Source organism: Trichoplusia ni, chromosome 15 (assembly GCF_003590095.1).
Source record: "Trichoplusia ni isolate ovarian cell line Hi5 chromosome 15, tn1, whole genome shotgun sequence".
Classification (NCBI taxonomy): Eukaryota; Metazoa; Arthropoda; class Insecta; order Lepidoptera; family Noctuidae; genus Trichoplusia; species Trichoplusia ni.
In genome coordinates this window covers 2663391-2684788 of record NC_039492.1, presented here as the reverse complement: position 1 = coordinate 2684788, position 21398 = coordinate 2663391, and the positions used below count along the sequence as shown (strand labels likewise).

Sequence of the window (21398 nt, the reverse complement as noted above, 5' to 3'; positions counted from 1 at the left end):
ATTTGTAAGGCTTGCGAAAATATATTATGAGAAAAGGCATTTTTTTTTTCATTTATGAAACAGTGATCAATATGAAAAAGCTGATTTAAAATAGCAACAACAATTATTCAGTATCAGAATGACCGCTGGAATAATGTAATGTATGAAAACAAGCTTTATGGATTTAATAAAATGTTTTGTTCAACAACTTCCACACAACGCCATCTATCCTCGAACGAAACCAACCTTATACTGTTCCCCACGATCTACGTAAAGACATTAGGCAGGTGGTAACTGGCCAAGTTACCACTAGACCAACAGGTGAGTCAAGAGATTTGACCATTGGTAGATATAAAAAACAATTTGATTAGCCGTCCAAAGCTGAATACCACATAATCCTAACCCGTCACATATTTATCGCTATAGCTGAGGACTGGGAGTTCTGCTAATAATAATAATATATAATCTAACTTTCAAGTACCACCAATAAAATCGTTTAAATACCATCTCCGTCACCCCACTAAACATGTCTGTGCTGGTGCCTGCTCTAGTCGTAATGTCATACACGTCTTCGCTAATTGGCTGAAACTTCACAATAATGTTCAACCGCGTTCAGGTCGGAGGAGGGGGGGGGGTGTAAGGGGAAAGGGATCACTTTATCTGTCGCAGTAGGGTTGGCGAAGAACCAACTAGCAAGCATAATATTTAGTAAGATATTTTAGTTTGAAAAAAGTTGCTGCTGTGTACTCTAAAGTAAATTGTTAAGTAATGATGACCTCGTTCTAAAGGAGTTTGACTGACCTAGAGACAAGGGTTTTGGGGTTCTTTGATTGGAAATCCAAAGGTTTGCTCGGGCAGAGCCGCGGGCCATGCCTGCCAAATTTAATTTAGAAGGGTAAGCAACAGTGAAAGCTTAATATTTGACGGATTTCCATCGTAACCTTAGAACTTAAAGTAAAATATGAAGAGTTCTTGTGTTTTCTGTTTCCCGGTCGGTTAGACTCCGGTGAGGCTAGCTGTAATTATCATTGATGACGTCAATCAGACGTCGCTAATTGATTGATGCTATCAAACGACCACGTGATCCGGAAGTGACGTCATACTGTCTAATCCTATTGACGATTCCATTGTCACGTCAGCTGTCTTTAGGCATGATAGTATGTAACAGCTTAGAACAAGTCGCGACTACCTCTAGAGTTAATATTATCCAGTTTCAAATTAGGTTAGGTAAAAGTATATTATTACCTTTTTGTTTCATACCTTTGATCTTACAGCTCAAGTCATATAATAAAGCACTAGGTAGATAATGTGTTCTCTGATGTGAACAGACATTTGATCACAGAGATAAACTTTATAACTTAGTTCACAAACACAACATTTTAGGTGTTACGCCTGAAGAAACTTTCAGATGCCTAGATCGTTACCAAAGGGATGCCTCGATAACTTTAGAGATCTATGGAATACTCAGTCAAAATCTGTAGCCCGGATCCGGAGCAGCCCTAGCGAAGGGCGGGGAATTAATTCCATCGTTTTCTCACTAGACAAGTTAGGCGTGCTAACCCGGTTGACAGGTATTTTGCTTTGATTAGGGTCCCTTTAATATTTATGGTTATTTGTTATAGCTGATTCGATTTGTTTGATGGTGCCCCGGGCGGACTGTCATGGGAGCCGCGCTGCCGGCTTGATTGACAATTTTATTAAGTGATTGTTTTAATTTAATGGCGTTCGGATACCGGGCGAAGGGTTATAAAATATTTTGTCGCTTTTATTTCAAAAATATGTTATCCGTTTTAGGACTCGTGCAACTATAAATTTATTTTTTCGAATAAAATTCTGATTGTCCCAAAAGTATGTTCTTGATCGAAAATTAAAAATGACACTCACCTAACAAGGCCACTACGTTTGACCTTCAGAGCGTTACCCCAGTTCTGCAGTCCACATGGCGATCAATTCCGTCGGCCCAAGAATTATCGAGTACCTATAATAATTCCGTGACAGTTAATATGGTATTATTACGTGATTTATGGTAAGTGGCCATGTTCGCCGGCGGCGGAAATTGAACGGGGCGAGTAGATTATGGAAGCTCAAGTAATGTGACACAGTTTCAAATGAACCCGTTATACTAAACTTTTACCAATATTAGGTCGTTTTAACTAGAAGTTTCGGAAGGGAAAAATATCGTAGGATGTAATTGGTTCATGTTGTCCAGTCGTATGTTAATTTTATGCAACATGTGTCTGCTGAGCAATCTGTTTCTCCATCATTTTGGATATCTGACCACGTCTCGCTATTTGTTCTAATAACAGAGATATTTGTCACACCTTAGTCACACACCTTGTAGGCCACAAGCATTTTTAGAATTCCCTTTATTATCTGGCTTATATTTTCGCACTTACATTACTGACATTTTGCTTAAGGGTAAGCAAATAATATTTGTATGGTAGACTGAAGTTGATACTTTCAGTGTATTTGCTCATGTTTATATTTATACTTTTTAAATATTGTACTCGTAGCTACAGAGCGATTCTCTGTAACGCTGTTTAATTATTTTATGATCAAATTATATATAAATCGGTCTATTTATCTCTTTCATACAATACTTCGCTATACACAATAGCGTTCATCATTTTTTGTAAAAATGGTCCAATCGTGTTTCGGAATCCATTGCTTAAACTGGCAGCAGTGTATTCGATCCAATTTATTATTTTTTGAGATTTTTTTATTGTGAGTCTCTAAAGACATTTTATTAAATTAATATCCAAGGACCTAACCTTCAAAATACACGTTTGAGGAATACGTGACATGTACACTAAGCTTAAGACGGCGTCTAATTGCGGTTGATCTGTAAGCCTAGCGTATAGTACAGGAGCCCGTCACAACTGGATTACATTAAGCACTATCTATGACGGATCAATCTCAATCGACGGCCGGTGATTAGCGGGAGCCGGGTGATTCCGGTGATTAGCCACGGCGTAGCTCGCAGTGTTGCCCTAACCTTATAGTGTTGTGCCCCAACTTTGTCGAGGGGACTTCATCTAATTGGATTGTCTCTTTAGTGCTGCGTTACTGTTTCATTAGGGTCGAATCTAGGACACAATCCGTGTTTGCGGTATGGTCTCACATATGTGTACGTATATTGTGTTTTTATTGAAAACGTGTCGACACATTTTTGCGTAGTTTAGTAATCAACACATTTGTGTCGCCATTCAAAATTCAATCGCGGTCAACCGAATTTTGAACCCAGTGGAACCAGCTTTATTCAGTTTCAAATTTAGGACGATGCTATAGAATAGAATCCATTTAAATGTCTGCGCAGTTTGTCGAAATTACTATGAAGCTTTGTGCGGCTTTACAGCTGGTTCTAAATTTAAATTCAACTGACAAGTCTCTTTACAGCCGTTACGAATTCAATACAATGTATTTATTTTCGAAAGCATTTGTTTTAATTTAATTGATTCGATTTTCAGGAATCATTATAGACATGCTAACGAACCGTTTTCAATGTATGTTATTCATTTCACTGATGTCGTTCTATGATGTTCAATAAAGAATATTCTATTCTATTCTCAATGCAACATTTGAATGACAATTCTTGATGAAATGAGCATGAAACAGATCTTAGAAGTGAATATCTGATGATAAAGTTTTCGAGGTGGCAACACTATGGGAGCCCGTTAATTACTGCTAGTTATGCCTGCTAGTTATGCAGGGTTTGATTAGTGACGGGTCATATTGATAAATTGAAATGTAATTAGGCACTAATGGTGGCCTCCGACGGAGCCTTTGATTACTGCTCGTATTGAGGCAATTAGGGCCCCTGTCTGTATCGCGCGACCTCCTCTGCATGACGACGCGTATTGTTATGTTCACTTAATAATTTAATCTGAATATCCTTTGATATATTGACTTTCTTTTCCTTCTGCGGCTGATCCTAATCAAAATTACTTGGGAAATACTAAGATGGGTCACTGCCTAGCACTTAGAAATAATAAGCTAAAGAACTTACTTAAATTCGTTGTTTTCCAAGTCTTTTTATAAGTTTTGTTAGGATCGTCGTCCATTTTCGTAGGTATATACTGAATACCATGTTTACTTGAATAATGTTCGCCATTCATTTGGCAATACCTCAAGATGTATATGAATAGATGAATATGTTTTATTTATGTATGTATGTTACTCATACATTATAAGGATTAGAGAGCAAGGCGCTTGACAAAATAGATTTTTTTTTAGTAAAAGACTAACCATGGTTACTTTAAAGAAAAAATCACTTCGATTTCTCTTCAAACGCAAAATCAAAACTTTAGGATTTTACTAAACGACATCCTTCTTAAAGAGTGGCTTGTGGCTAAGTTATAGCCATACGTGTTCATTGATTACTGGTTAAGCAACGCTTGGCGCGGCCAGTTCATGGATGACTACCTCCTCCTGTATAAAATCAAGTTTCGGAAGGCACGTTACTTTGTGGGTCCTGACTATCTTTTATACATCTTTGATAGTCGATACTGTTAGTCGGAAGCCAGAAAGTCTAGCTATTCTTGCTAAGAGTATCGTGTTGCCGAGTAACTGGATTGCGAGGTCAGATATACAGTCGGTCCCTGTAAAAAACTAGTTTTTAGCTGCATCCGGTTAGAAGGAAAGCCGACACTAATATACTTGAGTAAGGAAAAGGCTACGCAGATGATTTCAATTAAATATTTTCTTCAAACCTTTAGAAATATCATCTTCATTACCTCATTTGAGACAGCACAGGGTAGTATTGTAACGACGAGGGTATTACATAAAGTAGGAGCTAATGATACATCATTATAGTAACGAGTGACAGTCCGGAATGTTCCGGCGTGATTAGCGGCCGTACATTATACCTGTTATTACCTAGACACGTACACATTACTGGCTTGTTCTCTATAGAAACACATTATTTACAAAATACACCTTAATTATCAGTTTGAATGTAAATAATTTGATGGTTACCTGGTTTTAAATATTGATGTCAGTAAAATTACCTAGTACTAGTTATTTATCAATGACTTTGATGTTTTATACCAGCTTGTTGTCTTTGTGATTGACAAAGACTTCGTCCTTTTTGGAAAAGGATTGAGCATTCATCTCCACGCCTACTCTCTGCGGGATAGCCAATATTTGAAATGTGGTCAATATTTAATTCCACATGTCAATATTTGAAATCCAACCGTCTGTTTCCTCCCGATGTATTCCTCCACCAATTTTGGCGTTTTACAATATTTAAGTAGGAATGTTTGTGTATGAACTTTGAAAACGAATTCAATTTTGTGAAAGGACGTATTCAACGGCTTCTCAAATTAGCATACAACACAACTTATCGTATTTGAAATCGACAGTCAAGTGACGAATTTTCCTACACTTTCCAACTTCTGCATGTTCTAAAAGTTCTCTATATAGGATTTCATGGTAACTGCAGGATTACGGGAGTCGGAGTCCATACAGCGCAGCAATTACTTCTCATAGAGGTGTCGAGCCCCATACAAAGTTACGTGTGAGGGTTACCGCACCTGCCCGACCTTGATAACTCCGAGGAGCTTACCGGCTTTCCAAGGGAACTATTAGTTTACATTTACTAACATGACTGTTGCAAAGAAAGGCTTCATTTGTAGTCTCAAGGGTTCTCTTTAAACCGACTGCTTAAGAAATATTTGTTTATTCCTTGCTCGGCTATGCCTAAGCCAGAAGGAGGATTATTATTTTGCATTTCTGTAATAAGTACACGTAAATTCGGAGCTCAAGCCAAATATTTTAAAAAGAAAATTTCGATTATGAAAATATTCTTGCAGTGTATTTATAACAAAACATTCATAATGGACTATAACAAATGACTTTGAAAAAAAAAGAATTGTCAAAGATAATTTCGTTAAATAGTTTTAAAACTTGGCAAACCATTTACGTTTTGGAGTTGATAAATGTTCCTTAAATCCGATCAAGATCATTATAAATAATAAACAATTGAAATTCTATTCGCGTTTATTAAACTCTGCACACCTAGCTAAGCTTCCCGTTATATATAATAGTGTAAACCAGCTCTACACAAAGTGATATCAACGACATAATGAACGCGAGGATCAATTCACTGGTTATGAGTTATTACGGAACAGATCAAAGTGCCTGCCTATTCAATTGACATAATCCTACACCCAACCTGCGTCGCATTCACAGAAATGTTACTGTATACATTTGTTGATCTCAGTTGCCATGACAACGAGAGGCTTCAAAACCGATTAGCGAATCGGATTTAAATTATTTTTTACGTTACATCTTTACAGAAAATTAAATTCTACTAGTTAAGTTTGCACAAAATAGAGAAGTGTGGAAGAGTAAGGGGGAGGCCTTTGCCCAGCAGTGGGATCTAAAACAGGCTACATAAAAAATAAAAAATAAAGTTAAGTTTGACCGATTTCCTGGTATCCGATTAAGCTGTCACTTCACATGTGTATTTCAAGATAATTTTATGTAATGATGATATCATAAAGATAATCTGCTGGCGGAGCTGGAAAGTGGCCATAAGAGCTCCGTAACATATAAACACAACTCCGTCGAGTGTTGACGCGTTTGATTCGTATTGATGAATAATTTTATTAGAGACTTTTTGTTTAATAATACATTTTAACGCAAATGTCTCCTAAACCGAAGTAAACTTTTCAAAACAAGTCCAGCACGACAACAGATGTCATGCAGCATAGGAGGTCTATTACCATGTTCTAAACAGTATAATCACCTTACCTAAGGCTGCTGCGGTATCAAGCGTGAGAGGTCGCTACACGGAGAGTAGTTTGTTCTCGCTCCCACATTGTCACGACACCGGCAATAGGCAATCACGGTACAAGTCTTAAGATGCTTTGTTTTGTATCTCATTTCTCATTATTCTGGACAGTTCTTCGAGAAACAGTTGTAAATGTCAGATTGATGTTGTAAATTCATTCCTGAAGATTTAAAGATTCTCAAAACGACATACATATATATCCTACACATTGACCAGTGAACTGAGGAGGTGGGCAGGTGAGAACAATATTAGTAAAAGTAGAAAGGTAAAGGGATCATGTAGGGTTGCCGCCGCTCTTCTGTACGAATGTTGAAAATTGAAGTTTAATCTTATACAAATCACTATAGACGTTAAGATTGAAATATCGAATAGTAACTAGCGCAGAGGGTATTTTCATTAACAGCAACGTCTTCCAGACAACCTTTATGCTGACAAAAGATTTTTAACAAAACAAATTTTCAGCAATTACTGTAACTATAACAGTCGAAATAATTGAAAAAATCTATTCTTACAAGTTAACACTCGGCGTAGTTTGATTATATTTAACGTTTGTAAAGCTATTATTTTAATTTAGTCTTGACATAAATTGTGCAGACATCACAGGACGCCGACAATCATATTTAAATTGAACGCCTCTATGTTTTCTACAATGCTTGCCTTAGTAAATACTCATTTCAATCTATCGAGCATTTATTAAAAAGTGTATGATAATATTCAGCTGTGTATATGAATAAATACGTAATTAAGTCTATTTATTAATTAGCAAAGCAAGCCCTCTTTAGAAACATTTTTGCCTCAGCGTCAAAGGGTTTGTGAAGGACTTAAAATAACTTTTTCATATGAAAGAAACTCAACTAATTACATGTTTTCTGTTAAAGTATGTTTATTAAGATTTTTATTAACTTCTGAAGACCCTTTATGAACTAACATTTGCATGTTAAATAATTATGAAGCTTATCTAAATATGTGATGTTAGCCTAGTGCATTTATATGCAAAGATACAGAATTGACATTACATTTCAACCGCAATATTTACTTGTATATATTTTTTTTGTATTTTTCAAAGGAGAGTTCGCTACAAAATGGCTAAAGGAAAAACAATTGGCAACTCTCAACAAGCATAAGGTTTTGTAGCATCATGGTTACTTTTAGGGTTGCTAAGCTGCTGGTTAATTTTTCATATGGCCTGTTACGACGACAGACGAAACTGGTATTACTAGTTTATAATCAGGGTTAACACAAACATAGTTTTTCATATATTTTATATTCCTGTGAGATCATTTACGATTCGTAGCGAGCGGGCCCGCGGACAACAGCAAGTATTCCATTGTACTAAAACTTATATTTTCGTTATGAGTCTACAAAACTTTTATCCAAAATATAAGGTCAGAAGGGCAGAGTTAGTTGACAGTAGCTCATTACACGCATGTGTACGTAATACTATATTCCACACAGAATTGTAACTCGGCACATGTTACTTGGGCGCAGGTGTGCACATGCAATTGTTAGGCAATCTCGTAAAACGTTACTGCTGTTCCGTTTGCTTTGTTTATTGCTAATTACATTGGGTTACTCGTTATTATGTACTTTTCAATGTCGTTCCGCGTATTTCTAACAAAATATACTTTTATTTAGATAATCTCTTTACGGTGCTTAAGTGGATTGCTGGGAAACTGGTAAAGTAGGTAAAAAAAAAACGGTACTTAACCTATTATTCAACAACCTTTGCCCAACCCCACCTAGCCCCAAACTAAGCAAAGCTTGTCGTATGAGTTCTAGACAACTGATAAGCATACTTATACACTTCTACATACCGACATGTTATCCATTATAGACAAATGACACCGTGACGAAATGATCGTGTTCACAAACATTTATTCTGGGTCGGAATTGAAGCCATAACCTCCGGTAGAGCAGTCACGGCCACTAACTACTAGACCAACAGACCAGTATGTTGAAGGTAGAGTAAGGACGTTCACAAACACTGCCATGCCTACTAACACAGTGACTATAATTATTCAGGCACAAAAGACCTCACGGAAAAATACACCCACCAATTAGATAGAGGTCGCTTTATTTTTGCTTTCTTCGTGAATTTTCATAATTTATTAATTATTATCATGAATAGTTTATGTGTTTCTTTAATACTTAGCCAATCGAATAAACTTACACGTCGGCTGCAGAAGTATTATTCTAGCGTCAGTTTACAATATCCTGAATTTATCGGGCAGCTCGACATAAATCGTGAATACAGTTAAAAGTCAGTGCAATACCGATGCGATAGTACAGTCAGCGACTAATTAATAGAATTTATGGTCATGTATGAATTGGTGTTTTGTATATGTTTACCAATTTCGGTGTCTAAGCCTATTTTGTTACAAGAACGGGTTATTGAAAATGATTGTGAATAGTTGTTTTCAAAATGCGATCGTGTTTTGTTACTAACTGTACCTAGTACCGCGAGCGCGCTAGGTTTACAGGAACTTGTTTCTTGGCTTCACGTAACTTAGAAAACTTGGACTCAGTACACCTTACTCCGTTTAATGTCTCGATTAACGATTTTGCAAAAATGTGTGGTTACATTATTTGCATATGTCCTTTCGTTTAACTCTCCACCAAAAAACTCATACGAGTACGAGTTGTGAGTGTACTAAAACCTACGTCATTTTAAAATATATTGTAAAGACTCAAATAACTTGTGTTCTTTTTATTATGAAGGACATTTGTGTGAATATAAAAGGAGCTCGTGGCTAAGCTATAACCGCATAAGTGATTCGATCACAGGTTAAGCTATGCTTGACGCGGTTGGTCCGTAGATGGGTGACCATCTTTGTCATAACGAGTTCCTCCGTGTTTCGGAAGGCACGTTAAATTGTGGGTCCCGGCTGTTATTCCTACATCTTTGACAGTCGTTACAGGTAGTCAGAAGCTTGAAAAAGTCTAACAGCCAGTCTAACCAAGCGGTATCGTGTTGCCCAGGTAACTGGGTTGAGGAGGTCAGATAGGCAGTCGCTCCTTGTAAAACACTGGTACTTAGCTGAAACCGGTTGGACTGGTAGCCGACCCCAACATAGTTGGGAAAAGGCTAGGTTAATGATGATGATTTGTGTGAATATAAATAAATAAATATGTCGCGATTGTAAAAATAGCACTTGATCCGTTTGGCGAAAAGCCAAAAAAGCCGCCCTTTTTAACCTTTACATTTGTTTCATGTTCGTTTTACGATAAAGGCGGTATCGACTATCGGGTAGTTAACCTGCGTAACTAACACAAAGACCTAGAATATCTGAGCAGGCTCCTATAGAGAGCATTTTATGATGTTCTCTCATGAATTATTTAGTCTGATCGTAGCCGGGATCGGTCTCACCGTATATGACGGTTTGTTCTGTGTTCGGAATAAATAAACATAAAGTAGGACGACGCCGGAATATCATATAATTGTGCGGGATTTGAGTTAGTGTTGCGGGCTCTGCTTGATGACCGTCTCATACCTGCCGAGAATACCTGCCGCACTACTGACACAACTTTTATTACCGCATTTTTCATTTCTCTAGAAGTTGAGCATATTTCTCCTCAAGATTGATTCGTATTAGGAGATAACAATAACATCAATATTTATTATACATTCTCTAATAACGTAAATATTTGAGTATCCCCGCAGCACTTGCTCCACTATCCGCCTCATAAATCTCTGCGCTACTCCATTCGACTCTACGAACTGTTTAAAGTTCTGAATCGCTCTTTGTTTCCGTTCACTTGTTCAGCTCAATGCTGTACAAACACATTCAACGGCTACTTTTCTGCTTATACTATTTTTAGTCTCCCCGGGGCTATGATATAAACGTACAATGAAGTGAAGAATGAATGAGGTGTCAGGACTATAATTGTTCCGTTGTGTGTAGAGGAGGGCAACACGCGCTCCTATACCGCCGTCCTTCTCCCTCCTTTAGCTACGCATATAATTCATGTTGCGACCCCTATTTTAAAATAACTCAAAAGTTGCGCGCATTTAGAATGTTTTGTACCGTATTATATTTAGACATTATTTGAATACAAACAAAGGTTTTAAACATGTCCCGGGTGAGGGTTAAACGTATTCATTAAAACGGTTTATATCAGCTCAAAACAAACCTGATTGTCATACCCCACGTCTGTACCGGTACCTACTGTCCCAGATAGCCGGTGACTTATATCTAAGCTTGTTTGTCCAGTAAATCACAGCGCCATAGTAACCACGAAACTCCCCCGAGTACACAAGTCACCTCGCAAACCAATAACAGTACAATTCCATACATTATACGTTAACTTCCATTCCAAAATATATGGAATGCGATCGGAATCGCCGATATTACTAGCAAATACTAAGAGAATCTCATTTAGCAGAAACATTAATTGCTCTTTGAAGTTATGCCTTTTGTCCGACGTAGAAGTTTGCCGTGGGCCCTTTCTCTTGTACGGTGAATTAATTAGCCAACTATGCTGGCGGTGACTATTATATCTAACGCTTCGCCGAGTTGTGTTCTATTGTTTTAGGCGTAACAATTTCGGCTAGACGTCGGGTTAAATACTTGTGGTAGCCCGCTAATGTTTATGGCGGTCTGTTTTTATAACTTTCATTTGGAATAAAAACTTGACATTTATTTTAGTTTCTTTGGCCGGCTTTTTTGCTTTGTAATTTTGTAGTTGGGATGTTATTCCGACTAATATTCTATATTTAACTATTTCAGACACTCGGCACTTGCTGTTATGTACTCTGGAAACGTAAACACTTGGCGTGTGTAGCGCGCGCCAAACCTCAAACATTTAGCCTAATAATAAATGGCGGCGTTGAGACAACAATTCAAAGCCGAGATTCCAAGATAGACAAGCAATACAATTATTGCTGAAAACCTCTATGTTTATAAAATTCAAGTCATACTTCCAATATTCGTGTTTGATAGGTCGATAAGTCAATAAACAGAAATACTCGGTATAAATAGTGTCACGAACACAGCCTGCCTCCGCTGGCAATCGTCGAATGCCTCCGTACGATGCTATTTCAGGGAGCTTATTCCTAGCCTAATAAAGTTAGCCAAGTTCAGGGTAGAGACCAATCGATACTCAACACTCGGATATGTTCGAGCTCAAACATTTTTAGATTTTCCTAAATTTAAGATGAAATTGAATCGGTCCGAAGATATACAATAACTAAACGCGGATTATGGTAGATCGGAATCCTGTATATTTGCCTTTTCTGTTCAATTTTATGTAAATCCAGTTTCATTCACTTTTGTTCTTTGTTTTCGTCTTCGACTTTAGGTATTGACTTAATATGTTGCTTTAAAACATTAATCCGGTGAAAGCTCTGATAATAAGTTATTTCACGATGTGTGTGTGTTACGTGCGGTCAGTGTGGACGGTTGACTAGCTCCGCCGCCCGGCGCCGCCTGCCGCCGCCCGCTTCTGTTTGTCCTCCGTCCAGATTGCTCGTAAGAACGGATAATCCACAATTTATGAGCTCCACACGTGAGACTTTATATTTATTTGGATATAATAATGTTTTTCTTACATGTTCATAAAATGCTTAAGGCTACACTGGAGCGGGGTAAAACAAATTTGACTTATATAAGCTTCGTTGGCATAATAAAACAAGTTTTCTTGGGTAGGTACATTGTTTATTAATATTTCCCTGTAAACACCCAACTATCAAACAACTAAAGCCTTACATTTAATATCTCAAGCTTCTTAAATAGTTAAATTACACAACATAACTAGTACCGCGATTAACGAACTTTGATTATAAACGTAAGCTTTAAAACATTGAATGGAGATCAAAGCTTACTAAAATAAAACGGAATAATAATCACCTGGAGAAATCAATATCGACTACAGTTTAATGCTGTTTGGGGGAAGACGATATCTCCCAGTGGACGTGCAGTGTACATTAACAGATTCATCTCCGCGGAGCCTGCCATCATGTGACCGCGGCTGATCTCTCCGAGATGATTAACTAATCGAAGTAGTTGCGAGGTAGAGTCGCGAGGCGCGAGGCGTGCAGCCTGACACAAACTAAGACGTACGAGACACATACAACACTGCATTATCGAACACTGTCGAAAACTTATTAGGAGTATATATTGGATAATAGGTTCTTAAACAAATGCATCATCATGTAGTTCACACGTTCGAATATTCGATAAATGATGCGCATGTTAGGAAAGACATCGATGTGCTAAAATTATTGTGATAATCTGTTAGTAAATAATTAAATGGCTTAACATATTTCAATCATATGATACCAATTGATTTTGATAAAAAATTTGCTACTTTGAAAATGAAATTATATAACTAGACAAGGCAATCGAGAGCCAATAACAATTTAGAATGACAGTAAGGGTTCGCCAAGCTAACCCTGTGCGTGCTACAGGGGGACATTCCATAATGTCTGGGCCCGTTTAGTTAGGCTCCGTTATCGAATAAACAGTTGCCTAATAACTAGTTATTGATGAGGCAAGTTGTTCGGCCGCTACATCAGCGGGCCGATACCACCCGATATTGTATATTTGTTACAACTTTTGGAGGGTTAATTGCTAATTGTTAGCGGGTTTGGTAGTTCGCGATAGTGGTACGAGTTGGTAGCATTATGTTAAGTGATTTTAATTTACAAAAACTGTATGTTTGAAAATAAGATAGATAATAAGAGTAGAATATTATCTACTTGATGAGGCATTGCAGGACAGGCGGGTGGAGTACAAAAAAGTGTTAAAGAAACTCGTACTTCAATATGAAACAACACAAAAGTGATGAGTGAAACATGACTAGTGCTGTCAAGTAAAGTAATTCCCGTAAAAAAGTCACAAAAACTCCTGCAGACACCAACAGCCGCTGACAGGGCACAGCGACTAACAAGGAATTTGTTTTTAAACAAATTGCTTTAAAATTTATGTAAACTTCTAAATGGAGGGAAGAGAAACAGATAAAAAGTTCCCGCTTTGTTCTGAATTTTATATTTGCTTGTGTTTAGAGTAATGTTAATAATTAACGAGAAGTTACTTTCGATATTTTTTTCAAGTTTAAATAAAAATTTGGAAAGTTATATTAAGCAACAATGAAACAACAAAGATGTTTTTGTTTAGTCGTATATTTCAAATGATGCTTTTAGTGTGTTACAGAAATGTAATTTATATTTTATAGTTAAAAAAAATCACACAGTATGTATATGCACACATAACATACATTCCATTGAAAGATTTATTTATGTATAAACAAGTGAATAAACAAACACACTGCAATCTCAAGTTAGGAGCGCGAGATTACGGCGCATCTGAGTGCGGTGCGCGGCACAACTATTCGGAGATTGCAGAGTTCTCGAATTAAGGGGAGAGAGGCAGCGGGGCGGGGGGGGGGGGGCTAGGCGAGTGGCAGGATATTAAACCGTAACGTGGCCACCGAGAAATTTATTATCCTATAACTAATATTTACCTGTGTGTGGACTTTACTGCTTATTGTTTTTGGCGAGTTTTCGGTTTAATGTGACCTAAGTGTGGATTCCACGTCAAGAGCTTTAAATGGCGCATTGCTAGAATACTTTTATGTTCCTCTACGTAAAACATTTAATTAACAACGTTTTATGAGTATCACAGGCTGCCTCGTGTAACTCTATATATTTCGGTTTCACTTCTTCATTTATGTTTGTGACCTAATTTGACTTTTGTTTGTCTCAAGACAAGAGACTCTAGGAAACTACACTAATATCCACGTTTTAAGATGTACCTTTGCAGTCGTAAAATTTTCATGTTTTAAGATTACCATAATAACATAATGTAACAGTATGTGATGGTTGTTTTTTTAAAACTACCTAATAATTTTAGGTTTTTAACAACAGACAATATCCTACTTTAACCTTTATAAGCCAAGTGTGTGTAACCTTGTAAGAATAGTGTATCCTCACGCCTAGTTGCGTTGTCTGAGTATGAGCAGCGTGTGGCGTGCAGCCGACACATCTCACGCGCCGCCAGTGATCGATGACTGCCAGCATTTGTTTATTCTGCTCCCGAGTGACGTCACACCGCAGCCAGCCTGGGTAATGACGCGTGCTCTTTGTAAAAATATCTAATTGGACTAAATTGAGGATGCTAAAGGGTCGAGTCGGCCCGGGACAAAATATAAAAGGATGAGTTTAAACATGCCTGCAATGTTTCGGAAACTTTTCAGCTGAAACAACAAATTGCGGACTGTTGGCGGATTTAAATTTATGTTCAAGTTAAAACTCCCTAATTTGAGAGATTTAAAAATGTTTCCTTTTTCCTCTCACAAGGTATTTAACGATTATGAAGACGATCCTCTAAACACATTTAATTAATTAAAAGATATAAATACTAACTAGAATAATTCATACAAATTTAAATTGTTTGTTATTTTATTCAAGTAATATGTATCGTCGCCACAAATGTTACAAATAATGGTTACAATAAATTTCAAACCTCGACACGTACAAAACGATCTTTAAATTGAAACCATTCCTCTCAAAGTACGTAATAAAAAAGAAACAAATTCAAATCCGTGTTCCATCCCTTATTAGTGGCGTCAACAAAACTAAATACATTCACAGACACTAAACAGATAATGTTTAAAAATAGCGCGGACACTGCCGACGCCGGGACTCGGGAGCGCGGAACGCCGGGATCCCGGGATGCCCAGGGGTGGCCCAAATGTAAATCACGTCTAGATCAACAAATACACAAGTTTAACTTCACGACTTTAACTGTACTAGTTGGGACTCTGTAGTCCCGGCGCGAGTTGTATGGACGCTCGTCTGTTGCGGGGACGCTGCGTGTTTTGTTTCACAACTACACTTGTAACTTAATTTTATTATGATTTGGTATATTAATGTAGTACATCGTATGCAGTGATAGTTTGTATAGGATAATGATAGTAGTGTACACTCTGACTTTTATACAGCTCTTACAGGCCAATATGACAACATGACAGGAAAGAGATCAGGCGCAGGACCATTAGTTTACGTGCCTTCCCAAACACAGAAGCTGTGCTATACCTTTCTTAATCGCACACAATATTTGAAAGATTGAACTTGAGACCTTAGCCTAGGCACTAGGCAGTATTGCGGTCTTAACACTAAACTAAATAATGATTATGCTTCAGGTTACGATGTGTAATCGTATTGGCTAATAAGGTTTTATTGTAATAAATGTGAAATCCTTAGCAAATAAGATATCTAGAAACTATTATTATAACGTATTCGAGAATTACTCGTATCAAATGAATCGGTAGAAACGCAGCCCGGTCGCTGCGTGCGCGTGCACTCTCCGCACCCATATGTTTCCACTCGTAGCGTCCATATGTGGTGCGAAGTGAGTGTTCGATGGCCGCTAATGACGAACGCAGACGTGATTTAACTCCCTCTCCCCCCTAACTTAACACTAACACTGTTTACTCATTACCAACTAAGAGCGCGTCTGGGTTCTGTCTTATTCTAATAAGTCAGTGAGTGTTTTACAAACTAACCTTTTTGCATCAGTTAAGCAATCTACGTCATTTCATGTAGTAAACAGGGATTTAACATTTCGATATTTAAAATTTATTTATTATAAAGCTCACGACAGTAAATTGATAGCTGATTGAAATGGTATGTGTTATGTTTCACTCTGTTACTTGTTACTGTACCGTACCGTACCGTACGTAGTGATATCGTAGTAGATTGTACCGATATTTAGGAAAGCAATGGGAGTATAGGCAACCTGCAGGTAGATAATAACTGTAATTTAGGTTTCATCGGTGTACGCTACTCATATATTTCCATTTAAAAGGGTTACGCTCACAATTGTCAAACGTTCGAGTTCTTCCGAAGATACGCGACACGTGTAAAACTACTCTCAGTAGACAGTCAACAACGAAATAAGATGAGTTTGAAGTAAATTACGAGCAGAAAGAAAGTTGTGGAATAATTCTTAGAATAACACAATGAATCGCGTGTTTATCTGGCGGCGCGGTCCCCAGGGGCTCCGTAAGGGTTGCTTATCCCGGTACCAAATATAAACTTCCACAATACTCTTTATATGGTATCACAAATTCTGCATCGTCTCATATTTTGTGGATTGTCATGTTTTTTCCTTCGAGGAAAGAAGGTCAATGGCTTTCTTATGCTTCGACTGGAGCGTATATATCGCTTAAGGTGTTTAATACAAATATTTATAGTGATGAAATACTGTGTATTATTTTTGACATTGTAAAAAGAATATTATCTATTTCTAGGTTAAAATTCATCTTCGTTTCTTTAAATCATGAAACTATACTAGCAGGACTTTTCATTTATTAATAGTGTGTAAGTTTAATAAAAAAAAATAAGATTCAAATTTCTACTTACAGAAACTCATTCATTAGTGATCAAGTTCGGAACGAATGACCTGCAATTTGTTAGCAAAACAAACATTTTAAAGTCTCCTTAATACAAAATTCCCATTGAATGAATTACTTCGGCCATTACGTATCGATCGCTAGCTCTATAAATAAATAGTGCAGCGCGCGCCTTCATGGTACACGTGCAGTTCGCGGTATGTGCCGCCACTGACAGGTTTAAAGTCCCTCACTAAAAAAATAAAATTTTTTTTGTTCAACGTACGCACGTCGCACATGTATGTACTTTTTCTGAGCATTTCGTAAAGAGCAAATATAGGTATTCGTTTTTGTATTTCTGAAATACTGAAACACAAGACCAATCTTTTCGTCGAAGATCATTTAGCTAACAACAATAGGTAGGATATCTATACATATGTGTTAAAGCCGTTTATCGGGCACAGATTAGTCGGCGGTAGCGTGAATTGTAATCAAATCATATGGGGCAGGGATCAGCTAGTTGAGTTTACTGAGTCAAGTTAAGTCATCTGAAGTTTCGTACATCGATCTCTATTCACACTCTGCACTGGATTAAATTGTTTCGCCAATTGTAACGTTTTAAATTGTTTGAATTTTTGGAATAACGATTGTCAACTTCATGGTTTTCCAAATTGATATAGCATTACGTTTTTCACAAGGTCTTCTTTGCATTAAAACCTTGTTAGGATTCAGAAATCTTATAAATATTCCCGTAAGCAGCACTAATACGTCTATTAATCACATCAATTCTCGAATATTCCTCGCGTCAAACGAACTGGAAAATATTGAATTTTTGCGACTCTGAAACCACCTCGCTCGATTAGATTCGTTCCTCCCCACATCCTAACGAAGTTATATCAATTCGATAGCATTATCGGCAGTCTTAATAAGGTCTAAAGTACGAATGAGTGGTGATAATGACTGAGTAACAGGTTCTAATTAGTTTCTATTGTTTAGCCAAATATTGACACGGACGTTGGCTGGTTTAGTGGTCACTTTATCATTCTCATTGGCTCGTCTGCGCCCACAATCTGTTTCTGAATTTACCGAATAATTCACCAACAACAACAGCGCTTAAACGCTTGGGAATAAAGTTGAAATTTACATGGCATAGTCGCAAACTGTTTTCATTTGTTTGTTATAACAGAGTTTATCGTGCGTTCGTCGTGTGCCGTGTGTCTATGCATTAAGGTATGTTTTTGATTGTCGAACTTGCCTGGATCGTTATCTATTCAGTGTTGCTTAATTAAGGGTACATCCATCACAGGCCGGCCATTGATGGCTCATTGATTAAGTTTGTGTTCCGTCATTTTTTGGTGGTTCTGAGATTGATTGGTTTTGTTAGCGGCCATTGAAAAACAGAATTAATTAATATTTGAATATCAGGAACTTCAGCAGAGCGTGAAACTCACGGAGTCAGTTTCCATATTCAGTATTATATTATAGCGACTGAGTTAGAGTGAGAGATGTACAAAGTCTTATATTTTGATACAAAATAGAAACTAAGCAAAGCCTATTTGACTACGAGAGATATTATCTAACAATGGAATTAGAACACGGGATTATATCCAGCAAACTCAAACCCTTTAAGAACTACTGTAAATGTATCAAGCTAGTCAACATTACTGTTATCTTGCTCAGAATAAGTAATTTAATCCAAACGTAAGCCGCATCGATAACTCAGTAGCGATCGCGGCATAATCTCATTTAAATAATTAGAGAGAAGCATTAATTAGGAATCCTTAATATGATTAAAACGTATATCAATCATGGAAATCACGGCACAGCGGAGTTCCGGATCTGGCCGGAATTAGTCCGGATGTGACGCGCACTCCCATAACGCAATAACTCTGGCGCAATAGAGCGCAGCGCAGAAGGCCGGGGATTACTCGTAGTTTTCAGGAATAACCTCCTTATTCAACGTATAACATTCCTGTAGTGACTAACTCAATAAAGAGAGAGCTAGTCTCCAATTACTGTTACATAAGCTGTCAATAAAAGCAAAGCAGAACTTGCAGTTCTTGCACGAAGTGATTTTTTTGTGTCATACCAGATAATTTAATGAAAGGAGCTGCTGGCATAGAAACTTAAAGCAGGTCCGAAATATAGAAAGTAGCTAAAAACAAAAATTGAGGGACTTGGATTTCATTGGAAGTCGATCATACCGAGAGCTTTTTGTAGGTTCCAAGTAATAGGCAGGTACTACATTGTATAAAGAGTAGGACGATTGCAGAAGTTCCATAGCATGTATAAATGATTGGTTGCGGGAACATCCATCAAGTATTTAGCTGGTGTGGAACTAAGCGGAATCATTTCCTCGCCGACATCCGCGCCGGTTCCGCTAGTTCCGAATGCATTACGCGCCGCTCCCCGACCTGCAACCATTAACTCCGTTATTACATTTGTGATGTTATTGCTTTCAAATAACATTGAAATATCATCGTGACGTAACAAGTTCAAGTGTTGGTGTAAGTTTTGTAAGGCGAATTATTTATGAATTTGACGGGCGCTTATCGAAAACGGTTAGTATGTTTCAATTTGAGATATTTGTTCGTGCCATACTACAATGGGAAATACAACAATACATAATTTAAGTATTAAACGTGAAAAGGGTGTCATCTAACAGATATTACTTAATTTTCTAAAAGCTGTTATTGCCAAAGCCTAACAGCCTTTAATCCAGTTGTATATTATCAGTTCAACGGAAAACGTAATAATTCATTCGGTAAACAATAATCAAAGGTAGATAGGTAGGTATTTCCAGCGAGTGTGCGTTAGGACTAAGTGATTAAATGTTTGTCAGCACATAATACTAAAGAAAATAAATATTAAGTTACCTTTCAGTCTTCGTGTGCTAACCTGCTATATTTAGTTATGTCAGACTAAGCTACACTTTCTGCCTGAAGTGGATAACGTTTCCTGAGAAAGGAGTATTATTTGGTCCCAGATTCCTTGAATACGGCGCTTGAAAATATAATATTATTTCAATGACATTGTTTCACTTAAGTAAGAGCGTCCATGTTAGTGTTCGGTTCTAGGAACGGTTCTCATTGGGGGTTCAATCTTTTGTTCTTTTATGTTTCCAAAACATCGTTACCATGCAGAAGTTAGCCGAACGTGTAGAACACCCTCTATAGTTCCAAAACATTGAAATCACTGCACCGTTTCCTCAGACATAAACGCGTACATAAACATCGGTTTACAAAGACATATCCGTCTTACATAGTTTAATTAAAGTGGATCACAATGGAGGCGCCGACGCTTTGTCTTAAAACAAGAATAATCTTAGCCCTCACAATGAGATGAGTACAGATTTTATACGGCCATAAAGTTTGGATGCGAATACGATGGGTTTATGATGATGTAACATGTGTGTCTATGCTGATAGGGCCAAATAACACGTCCATTTATTTTGATTGATATATTTATAGGTTCGCGGGTTCGAGCCCCGAGGGGGTCGGCAGAGGTGCGCTTGTAAATGTTGAGTTGGATGGGAATGGGTCGTCGCGAAACGTTTGTAATACATGAGTGCTCTATTGTTATGTTGTTGTGTTTGTTATGTTGCACGGGTTTAACATAATTGAGAAGTGGTTCGAGTTTTACAGAAACACATTTTTCTTGGAACTATTTTTATTCTTTTTGAAAAATGAATTGATGTTGGATCATTTGAACAAGGATATCCCGAAATAAAGCAGTTAAAAAATTTATAAAATGTGTTATACTTATTTATACTTTTCTCTAAGTGTATGTCTAATTGAAATACTCTTATTATTATTACTCATAATGTCTTATGTTTTGTTGTTGTATATGTGCAGGCGCATGCGACGTAGCGGGCGGCGCGGGGTCTGTGAACGCGCTGCCGGCGGGCGGCGCGGGCGCAGGCGCGCGACTAGCGCCGTCCTTCGACGCGGCCACTCCGCGCAACGTGACCGCGCTCGTCGGCAAGTCCGCCTACCTCAGCTGCCGCGTCAGGAACCTCGGCAACAGAACGGTAAGTCAGGAACCAACACTTATAGCCTCCAATACTGAAATACAAACTACTTCTGTACTTTCTACGGTAAGGGTCTTAGACGGCATGAAAGTTAACGGCGACATTAGAGATATAACGAAATTATTTATCATAATATCAGGAAGTATAATGGAAACTAGGCAAGACGATGAGGGAATTTTTAGGCGGAGGCTTTGAAACAGTGATTTTCATTTCAGTGAGTTTAGTCCGTGTGATTTAGTAATCTTAGTGAAGCGAAACAAAGCC

General features: G+C 37.7%; 1 protein-coding gene across 5 annotated transcripts in view; it reads left to right on the top strand.

Annotated features, from left to right (window-relative positions):
* Positions 1-21398, top strand: part of LOC113500948 (peroxidasin homolog) — a 231512-nt gene that overhangs the window by 20048 nt on the left and 190066 nt on the right. For all 5 annotated transcript variants that reach the window (XM_026881898.1, XM_026881897.1, XM_026881896.1 and 2 more), the window contains exon 3: positions 20959-21134. In XM_026881898.1, coding sequence (XP_026737699.1) covers positions 20959-21134 — 176 coding nt within the window. The remainder of the gene's footprint in view (positions 1-20958; positions 21135-21398) is intronic.